The following is an 11,260-nucleotide window of genomic DNA, read 5'->3' as shown; positions in this document are numbered from 1 at the left end:
GAGGACCAGAGCTTGAAGGCATAAATCTAAATAAAGTCCGCAGGGGCGTGCTGGGTGTTTTATATATATATATATATATATATATATATATATATATATATATATATATATATATATATATATATATATATATATATATAACAAAAACAACACCCAGCACGCCCATGCGGGCGGTTTTATCCTTCAAGCTCGGTTCCTCTACCGGAGGCCTGGGAGCTTGAGGGTCCTGCGCAGTATCTTAGCTGTTCCCAGGACTGCGCTCTTTTGGACATCAGGTATGGACAGCTTGCTGTATTTCTTAGGCACCTTATTTGTCGCACCTTTCTGCAACTCCGTTAGTTGGCTAACCTCCCTCCGTGCTACTTTGATCTTGCCCTCTAGCCTCCTTCTCCATGGAGGGTACTGCCCCTTGTCGCTGTTCAACTTGTAGCCAAGCATCTCACTGATCACTGCTGCCGTATTGTAGATCAGCTTGTTAGTGTCGGTAATCGTGGTTGTAGGTATTGCCCGTAGTGCTGCATTAACATCATCTAGCAGACCTTCTGAGGGTACTTCACGTAATCTTGGTAACCGGCTACGGGGGATCCAGGTTTCAAGCTTGGCCATGATCCTATATAACGAGAGGATGTGGAGGGTGAAGCTAACGGTGGTCCCCGTGGTAATCGGAGCACTAGGTGCGGTGACTCCCAAGCTAGGCGAGTGGCTCTAGCAGATCCCGGGAATAACATCGGAGATCTCTGTCCAGAAGAGCGCAGTCCTGGGAACAGCTAAGATACTGCAGGACCCGCAAGCTCCCAGGCCTCTGGTAGATAGATAGATAGATAGATAGATAGATAGATAGATAGATAGACAGACAGACAGACAGACAGACAGACAGACAGACAGATAGATAGATAGATAGATAGATAGATAGATAGATAGATAGATAGATAGATAGATAGATAGATAGATAGATAGATAGATAGATAGATAGATAGATAGATAGAGGAGTGGTGACCAGACCAACCAGCTTACAAAAGTTTTACTCCCAACATTTTAAATAAATTCCATTCCTGAATTCACCAGATGCACTCCACTGAAACAGCTCTCCTTAGAGTTTCAAATGATATTTTAACATATATATGAGTTATATAAGTTACTATTTAAGTACTTTTGGATCTGTGTGCTGCCTCAGGCACAGCTGATCATATAATACTGACTGAGAGACGTAGAGCATGCATGGGCATTTCTGGGTCAGCTCTTGACTGGTTATCTTCCTGTATCTGTCACAGGAGGTTTTTGGTTGCGGTTGCTCATTTTGTGTCCTCCTCTGCTACCTTACCTTGTGGTCTGCTGCAGAGCTTGGTCATTAGAGCACTGAGGGCTCACTTGTGGTTCTTTGAGTATTTAAAAGTAAAATGGGAGGCAGAGGTGCCTGTTAGACAAACCTTTGGAGAAAGAATTATTCAGTTGGAGGTTACATTTTTGCTTTTATAAAAACTCGATTTAATTCACCGACTTTGTTGTAAAATAAATGTAATTAAAACAAAAACTGAAGCGCATGAAAAATTCAGCTAAAGAAAATGTTTATGTTTGAAATGTTAATGAAACCCTGCTGGATGTTAACTCCGCTATGGTTCATGATGGGGTGGCTGTGGCTCAGGAACAGATCATCTACTAATCAGAAGGTTAGTGGTGCAATCATGCCAGTCTGCGTATCACATACCTTTTGGCAAGGCACTAACCACAAGATGCTCCATCAGAGTATGAACGTGTGTGAATGTTGGATAGAAACCATCATAGAAAAAAGAGCTGGTGTGAATGTGAAAAGTTGTATAAAGTAAAAAAGTGCCACATAAGAGCCCGTCCATTTACAAAAGTGCTCCTCCTGTTATAGAAACAGCAGAATCTTCTTACCAAGCTCAAACACTAAATCATATAAGAGCAGGATGTCAATGAGTTTTCACAGCAGCACAAATAAATCACTGTGTCATGAACCATCTGTGATGCTGAGGCACAGTCTGCTGTGGCTAATATTCTAGCTCACCACACGGCACGCTCAGAAACACTCGCAGCTCTCATTTCCTCAGCTCTGGTTAATCAGACCTCCAGCAGTACTCACACTCACATACTGACGGTTTAGGATGGAGGTCGTTGACTGTTCCAGTCACAGACTGGTTGAACTGGGCAGCTCCCAGTGTAACTGTGGGTCAAACTGGAGTTACTCTGATCAGACTGCATCATCTTCAGCACAGATAGTAACTATAGATAGTTTGTCTCTTTAACAGCACTGCTGGATGGAAACGATCCTGCTCAGCTGAAACACTTCGATAAAGAAACTGGAAGCTCTCTCACAGTCGCATGTTCCTTTAAACACTCTGCAAGGAGGAAGTACTTCTGCAGGGGAGAATGTGAAAGAGATGGGATTTTAATCGAGACTCAGGGGGCCACAGCTCAGAGAGACAGATACAGTGCTGAATATGAAGAAGAATCTGGTTCAAGTGGTATTCTGTATGTGACCATTAAACAGCTGAGGGAGTCTGACTCAGGACGGTACAGATGTTACCTGGACACATCCTTTAGTACTGATCCATACAGAGAGTTTGAGATTACTGTCACAGAAGGTGAGTTTCTATACAAATTCATTCATGAATCTGGAGAATTAAAGGAAATTTGTATTTGTCTCTGACAGCTGCTAACGTTTGGTTTCCTTTTGTCTTTTCATGATGTTTGTGTCAAATTGTTGTTATGTGTTGTTTTCTGTTGTTCACCTCAAACACCTGAAAAAAAACATATGGCTGAACTTCTTTAGCAGTCCTCCCATCAGCCTCCACAACTTTCACTGGAACCACTGAGCAGTCTGAGAGGACAGCATCTACAGGTGCGTCCATCCGCTGGGTTTGAGAGACGGAAGTCTCACTTAAAGCTTTCTGATGTTTCCTGTCTTTAAGTACAAATTTATATGCTTTAGTTGAAAAATACCACTGCAGTGTGTACAGAAAGTAAATCATGCCACAATATCTCCACCTTAAAGACATTATGTGATTTTTTTTAACCAGTCCTCCCATCAGCCTCTGCGCCTCCATCAACTTTCACTGGAACCACTGAGCAGTCTGAGAGGACAGCATCTACAGGTGCGTCTGTCCCCCCAAGCTGAAAGGTTAGCAGTCCCTGCTAAGGCCCAGCTACCAATCATGAAGCTTTCTTGGAGTCCGGTTCCGTCTTCTACCCCCAAGCAAAAATAAAAGCAAGTGCACTATTCAGTCCAAGGCCACCAACGAGCAATCACTCTCACGTCCTCGTAGCATAGCTACCCGGAAGCCATAAGGTCCAACACTGCACCCGGCTGCTACCGTGGGGATACTTCCAGGCCTAACCTGGATCTCGTGCTTAATCCCAAGCACTGCTGCCCCACCTCCCGCAAGCCTGCAGCTGGCCTCCCATGACAACCTCGGTTGGACGTTCTTCATTCACTCTTGGTGTGGCCAACACTCATACTTGTGCACACTGTCCATACTCATTTGCTCAGGGGACATACGACCTAAAACACACATTATTGGGGCACCAGAATACACATACATCATCAAAGTTGCTATTCCCTCAGCTACCCCAACTGCTCTTGACCGGATCCTGTCGATAACGCCAATTATGTAACGGAGCGAAGGTGAGTTTATTTCCACAGTGTCGTTTTTTAAAGGAAGGAAACCTTCCTCCAAACGGACAGAGCAGTGGAGCCGCCAAGGGAAAGCACACGATTAAAAAACTGTATAATTAAAATATTATTTATTATATTTAAATAGTTAAAAATGCAAAATGAATTAAACCAACCTTGGCCAAGGGGTAACACAATAAAAAGCAATAAAACACAACATCAACAGTCCAGTGGCATCCGCCACGATATAAAAGTCCAAACGGTGCAGAAACCAACAGGATTGTCGCCGTCCTGTCGGCCTCTTCATTCTGATGCCAACTAGAAAAAGGAGAGGGGGCCAGCGGCAGTCACCATTCTTAAATTCCACTGGAGGTTCGTCTTAGACGGGATGAATCGGGACCTACCCCAGATGGGCAGAGCTCCTAACTCCGCCCACCACTGTGTTGTGCTTCACACGCGTAGCCATAGACTCGCCGTCCCGGGGACATAAGGCGCCATCCCGCTGCCTCTCTATCCCCTGCCGTGGGCCTCTCTCGGCGAGGAGCTACCTCCCGTCAACACCAGCACAGACCTCTCCGCTCAGCTCCGATCACTCCCTCCAGTGCGCGGTCGTCCGCGATCTCTGGTCTCGTTCTCCTTTGCCGCACGCCTTGGCCAGCTGCCTATAGCCGGGCCTCTGTGCCGCTCTGCGCGGCCGTCGCCCACACCGGTTACCATGCCATGTCTCTCCTCCTCTCAAGCCTTCTCAAGCTTTTTCTCCCCTTCTGCTCTATGGTCTGCCAGGCCCTCTTATTGGCCTCTCTGGGATCTCTCGCAGGTGTGATCAGTTTACTATCAGGTAGGGGCGGAGTCTTTACAGGACAGGTGTTCAATTTAAATAAGATAAAAACATGCAATAAAGCTCATACAAACAAACCCAATATACAATATTAAAATATTAAAACAGATAAAACATTGCAAAACATGCACAATAAAACTCTAAATAACTTGTCCCGTTTCACCCCGTGACATCCCCCCAAGCTGAAAGGTTAGCAGTCCCTGCTAAGGCCCAGCTACCAATCATGAAGCTTTCTTGGAGTCCGGTTCCGTCTTCTACCCCCAAGCAAAAATAAAAGCAAGTGCACTATTCAGTCCAAGGCCACCAACGAGCAATCACTCTCACGTCCTCGTAGCATAGCTACCCGGAAGCCATAAGGTCCAACACTGCACCCGGCTGCTACCGTGGGGATACTTCCAGGCCTAACCTGGATCTCGTGCTTAATCCCAAGCACTGCTGCCCCACCTCCCGCAAGCCTGCAGCTGGCCTCCCATGACAACCTCGGTTGGACGTTCTTCATTCACTCTTGGTGTGGCCAACACTCATACTTGTGCACACTGTCCATACTCATTTGCTCAGGGGACATACGACCTAAAACACACATTATTGGGGCACCAGAATACACATACATCATCAAAGTTGCTATTCCCTCAGCTACCCCAACTGCTCTTGACCGGATCCTGTCGACAACGCCAATTATGTAACGGAGCGAAGGTGAGTTTATTTCCACAGTGTCGTTTTTTAAAGGAAGGAAACCTTCCTCCAAACGGACAGAGCAGTGGAGCCGCCAAGGGAAAGCACACGATTAAAAAACTGTATAATTAAAATATTATTTATTATATTTAAATAGTTAAAAATGCAAAATGAATTAAACCAACCTTGGCCAAGGGGTAACACAATAAAAAGCAATAAAACACAACATCAACAGTCCAGTGGCATCCGCCACGATATAAAAGTCCAAACGGTGCAGAAACCAACAGGATTGTCGCCGTCCTGTCGGCCTCTTCATTCTGATGCCAACTAGAAAAAGGAGAGGGGGCCAGCGGCAGTCACCATTCTTAAATTCCACTGGAGGTTCGTCTTAGACGGGATGAATCGGGACCTACCCCAGATGGGCAGAGCTCCTAACTCCGCCCACCACTGTGTTGTGCTTCACACGCGTAGCCATAGACTCGCCGTCCCGGGGACATAAGGCGCCATCCCGCTGCCTCTCTATCCCCTGCCGTGGGCCTCTCTCGGCGAGGAGCTACCTCCCGTCAACACCAGCACAGACCTCTCCGCTCAGCTCCGATCACTCCCTCCAGTGCGCGGTCGTCCGCGATCTCTGGTCTCGTTCTCCTTTGCCGCACGCCTTGGCCAGCTGCCTATAGCCGGGCCTCTGTGCTGCTCTGCGCGGCCGTCGCCCACACCGGTTACCATGCCATGTCTCTCCTCCTCTCAAGCCTTCTCAAGCTTTTTCTCCCCCTCTGCTCTATGGTCTGCCAGGCCCTCTTATTGGCCTCTCTGGGATCTCTCGCAGGTGTGATCAGTTTACTATCAGGTAGGGGCGGAGTCTTTACAGGACAGGTGTTCAATTTAAATAAGATAAAAACATGCAATAAAGCTCATACAAACAAACCCAATATACAATATTAAAATATTAAAACAGATAAAACATTGCAAAACATGCACAATAAAACTCTAAATAACTTGTCCCGTTTCACCCCGTGACACGTCCATCCACTGGGTTTGAGAGACGGAAGATTTTATAGAAGTCCATACTTTAAGTGATCATTTGTATAATTTTGCTGTTATCTGCCACTAGGAACCAATCAGAAGTGAGTATGTCATGTAGACATGGTTTTATGCTCATACAGCATGAGAGTCTGACCAAATTCTCCATGGAAGAAACTTGCATATAACTATACTGTACATGTGCACTCAGCTACCTTTACAGCCCACGTGAAGGGCTGGTGCTCACACTCATCAGGAGGTGTTTGTCTAAAATAACGTGTTGTTCTCATCAAACTGCTGCAGATGTGGTGCCGTTTGTGGGTCTGACTCTGGCTCTCATCATCATCCTGTTATCAGTGTCGGTGCTGATATTCTGCAAGAACAGATCCTCTAAACCAAAGGGTGAGACAGCCGGAAGCACTGACAGGCACACTCATCAAACTTCCTGTTTTCACAGAAAAGTGAACATTTTGTCAGACATCTCTTTGCATGTTGTAAGCTGTGTTCGAATCCTCCATCTGGCCTTCCTGTGCAGAGTTTGCAAGTTATCCCTCCAACAGGCTGACGACCTGTGCAAGGTGCACCACGCCTCCACCCTGTGGTAGCAGGGATACACTCTGGGCCCTCTGCAAACCTGAATTGGACAAACTGATGGATGGAGTTTGAATATTCGGTTGAATTACAGTCTCTGATCATTCGTGTGAGCATGAATGTGGGCATGAGTGGTTTTCTGTCTCTCTGTGTGACGGACTGAGTACCTAACTGCAGTATAAACACTGTACTGATGTGTTTTTCAGATCCTCCTGTGGGAACTGAACACGCTGCTGTCACAGAGGTGAGGCTGAAGGACTTGTAGACTCAGCACCGATGTTTGTGAAACCAGCTGATATTAGATTTCCTCTTCTTCTCCTGTAGACCAACACAGTGTATGAGAATATCCGAGCAGAGGGCAGACACAGCAGATCTCCTCCTGACTCTCATGCCAAATACACCAAACCAACCAATGATGACCACAGCTTGGTCACAGCAGCCACTTCTCAGCACAAAGTAAGAAAACACTTTCTGTATTCACGGAACAAACAGTTGTATCTGAGAAAAGATTCACATTTGTGATAAATATGAAGACGATATCATCAGTGTCACGTTGAAAAGCACAAAGTAAGTTTAAAGAATCCAGATCGTTATTTCAGATCAATAACCTGATGGGGGGATGCTGGATGCTGTAACCAGGTCTTGGATCAAAGGTCCGATCCTGTGACCTCTAACAACACAGCACACAGAGGAGCTGATATTCTGATATTTGTGGCGCCTGCTTCCAGTGAACACAAAGTCTTGGACTACTTTGTGAAAATGGTCTCAGATCAATTTAAAACATTACCTGTAATAAACAATTTTATGTTTTATTTTTTTCAGACTGGAGACGACTCGAGCAAACTCACCTACTCCGTGGTGACTTTTTCCAAGAAGAGCAGTGACTCTGCCAACAGCACGTCCCGCAGTAACACCAGTGACGTTATCTACTCCGAGCCTCGGGTTAACGCGAGCCACTCCGGAGGTGATCCGTTGTACTCTACTATAGCCTAGCTTTAGCTCCTGAGACAGGACAGGTAATGTTTGTCATGCTGTTGCACACACAGCACGCTCCTTTGTTTCAGTTTGTCAGTTGCCACAAGACAACTGACCATCATGTGCATCATAACCTGAGACTGCTGGGTGCTATAGAGTACACGCTGTACATCATACTTCATCGTTTTGCTGCATCAGTCTGCCGCTCTGAGTTAATTTGTGTTTAAGGGTTAGGGTTATGATAACATGCATGAACTGTATCTTCTTCGACCTCGTGTCTCTATTGTTGTTTAAGACGTGTTTTTGGGGTTTAAATGATTAAACAATTTCTAAACAATGATATCTTTTGTAGTTTGGAGGCTAAACAGTCTTTGTGAGGTTGTTTTAACCTTTTCATTTGTATCATGAGTAACCTTTGCAGCATTTTTATTTGCATTTGGTCACACTCCATTTTTATTTATCCACTGTCTGCCTGATGATGCTTGTTTGAGTTGTTTCTGCTCTAATCTGAGTCCCTTAAGAATATTTTCAAAAACAAAACATGAAGAAGAAACTGCACAGGTGCAGAAGTTCCCGTTGCAATACGAGGAAGTCAAAATCGTATGCAGGTTTATGTTTTTACAGCACTTTGAATAGAATAGAATAGAATAGAATAGAATAATCCTTTAATTGTCCCACAAGGGGAAATTTGGTTGTAACAGCAGCCAGAAAGACACATATACAACAAACAGGACACAGGACAGAAACATGCACAATTTTTCTTACATATTTACATTAAGGACAGTGGTTACTATAAACAGAGTACTGTACAGTTATTCAATTAAATAAAAATAACTACAGATAAGAAGCAAACCAGGTTGTAGTGCGAAGCGGTTGATTAAAACAGTTTAAACAGATTTGAACAGTTAAGTGTAATTCAGTTTGCAAACAGAATATTTTAAGTGTTTTTTACAAAGTTATTAATAATTAAGAAGAACAGATTTAATGACAGTGCCATACAGGAACTAATGTACCATGGAAGTACACCTAATATATAATATACTTAGCAAACAGGCACTTGGATTATATTTTATAACAGTTCCCAGATATGTACCCATGTTTCGCTGCTCGACCCGCAGCGCTGAAGTTCCTTGGATCTGACCATCACCTCTCTGCCTGCTGATGTCATCACTGGAAACCTGTGATGTGAGATGTGAACTGGGTTGGTAGTTTGAGTCTCTTCTGGCCTGAGCTTATTTGATGTTCTGCTTCTCTCAGCTGAAAACAGTTTGCATCCACACTTGTGTTTTTTTTATTTTTTATTTGAACACATCATAAATTTCATGGAAGTCTGTAGTTTACAAAAAAATAACCTCATCCTAATCCAAATATAACCAGCTGCTTCAATTAAAAATATTTGTGGTATTGAAGGGGGAAGAGGAGACTTTAAACACATCCAAGATGAGACTGACGTGACCTTGTTGGTTCTGCAAAATGATTCAGGTCTTAGTGGTTGTGTTCCTGACTAGGATAGAAGAAGAGCAGCAGACAGCGGACAGAATTCCAGAGGGAAAGTGAGCACTTCAGGTGAGTCGCAGGTAAGTTCTGCAACCTACCTGAGTCAAACAGCCACAGTCAGTAAGTTAAACTCCTTGTAGAGATGCAGGTTAGAGAAGTTGGGAATATCTGACAGGCTTCAGCCAACGAACTGAGCAAACAAGATCAGAGAGACACGAACAAAATACGCAGTTAGAAAGGAGGCGTGTTTACCACCATCACAGAGACAGCAGCAGAACCAGCCGGTCCTTGAATACCAAGAAATCAGACGCCACCTCTCTGGGGACACCCCAGGCCCTCCAAGGTTTGGAGGCCTATCTCCACCCACCACCACTTCCCCTGCCGGTGGCGGACTCCCTCAGGTGTCGGTGTGTTGGTGGTTCTTTGTGTCTGGGGGTGGGCGTCCGGGTACACACCGGCTCACTCCTTGGCGGCCGCTTGTTGGGGCCTGGGGCCTGGGGCTCGCTCGGGCCCCTTTGGAGGTGGGGTGCCCCCGGCCTCTCGGCCTAGGGCTCGGTCACTCAGGCGCAGCTGGGGGCCGGCGGAGCTCACGGGCGCGTCACTGCAACCCCCCCTGGCTTCTGCTCCGCGGCTGCTGAGTGAGCCCTCATCTGGGACTCTCCTCAGCTCTTACTGGGACAGTGGCGCGGCTGCCCCTCTGTTGGTCTTCCATGGTCTTTTGTGTTCTGGGGGCCTCTGGATGTCTGGAGTTTTGATCTCCTCCATACCCGCTTCACACCCTGGAGGACGGGGCTGAGGCCCCCCCACACTCCCTAGCAGATCATTACATGGAGAAACCTTTGGAATGCAAGCATGCTGATCCACACAGGTATGCACACATGGGTATTCACAGACGCGGACTAAAGCTTTCTTGGCTGCTGCCTCAAAGCACACTGTGCGCTGTCTATCTTGCGTGCTGCACAATATCGTTTATTACTTAGTAAATACTGATATCTATGACTAGCTAGTTTATTGTGATGGTGCTTTGTTTTCTCTATTATTATGTTGCTCTTTGTTGTTTGCTGTCTTCTCTGTTTGTTTGTTTGTTTGTTTGTTTGTTTGTTTGTTTTTTCTCCATACAGGTGACCCAGGAGTTTTTTTTTTTTTGTCTCTCTTCCCCCCCCTTCTCACCGTCTCTTCTCCCCTTGGGTTTTCTTTCTTTCTCTTCCCCTCTCTCTCTCATTCATTCCCCCTGTCCTATTTATTAAAAAAAAAAAAAAAAAAAAAAAAAAATGACAAAGGATGAACTGAAGCTCTGCCATCACGTAATGTCGCATACTGCTGTTTCTGATGTCATAAAAAAAAAAAAAAAAAAAAAAAAAATGAATACCAAGAAATCATTCAACAATGCACAGCAGGCATAGAAGACCCGAGAAAAGACTCCACCTACAGGTCGACCTGCAAGGACACACCAGCCACATCTCCACCCGAGAGCAACAGCAACAGGAAAAAACCCACAGGCTGTGGGCACCGTAATAAATTATTATCCACAACCTGAATCTGGACGTTCAGCTTCCTGTTTTTGATATTCCCACACAGGAGGCTCATGACAGAAAACCACAAAGTTTAATATGAGAATGTGAAGATATCGTCTTCTAGTTTCTTCTTTTTTAAGATGTGGCCAAAGAAAAACCTAATCAGGTCACTGGCGAACCACTGAGGGTTACTCAGTGGTTCGCCAGTGACCTGATGGATGTCAAAGATTAACTGCGTGCTGCCAGACAAAAGTAAAAAAAATAAGTATTTATTTCTCCTCTTTCAAGAAAAAAATAAAAGAGGAACCAGACAATGTGCCGTTTCAGTTGCATCACAAACCACAAGTTTCTGTGTGACTTTACCGAAGACCATGAGAGGAAGAAACGGGGAAGTGAGACAAAGAAAGGCTTTAAAAAGTTTCAGTGTTAATTTAAATGTTGAATATCAGCATTTTTGAAAGGCTGCTTTGATAAAGTTAGGACATATATGTATAAATATCCTAGTTCAGTCTATTCTTCTGT

At 45.0% G+C, this 11,260-nt stretch overlaps 1 protein-coding gene across 1 annotated transcript; it reads left to right on the top strand.

Annotated features, from left to right (window-relative positions):
- The first annotated feature begins 2,123 nt into the window (after nt 1–2,123).
- Nucleotides 2,124–8,007, top strand: LOC113009407 (uncharacterized). Its single transcript, XM_026147680.1, has 8 exons — nt 2,124–2,178; nt 2,268–2,603; nt 2,792–2,860; nt 3,039–3,113; nt 6,465–6,563; nt 6,959–6,996; nt 7,077–7,208; nt 7,575–8,007. The coding sequence occupies exons 1-8, from the start codon at nt 2,124–2,126 to the stop codon at nt 7,743–7,745; spliced, it is 975 nt and encodes a 324-aa protein (XP_026003465.1). The 3' UTR covers nt 7,746–8,007.
- Nucleotides 8,008–11,260: the final 3,253 nt, after the last annotated feature.

Source organism: Astatotilapia calliptera, chromosome 17 (genome assembly GCF_900246225.1).
Source record: "Astatotilapia calliptera chromosome 17, fAstCal1.2, whole genome shotgun sequence".
Taxonomy (NCBI): Eukaryota; Metazoa; Chordata; class Actinopteri; order Cichliformes; family Cichlidae; genus Astatotilapia; species Astatotilapia calliptera.
Note: the sequence above shows the minus strand (reverse complement) of the source record. Positions and strands in the feature narration are given on the sequence as shown.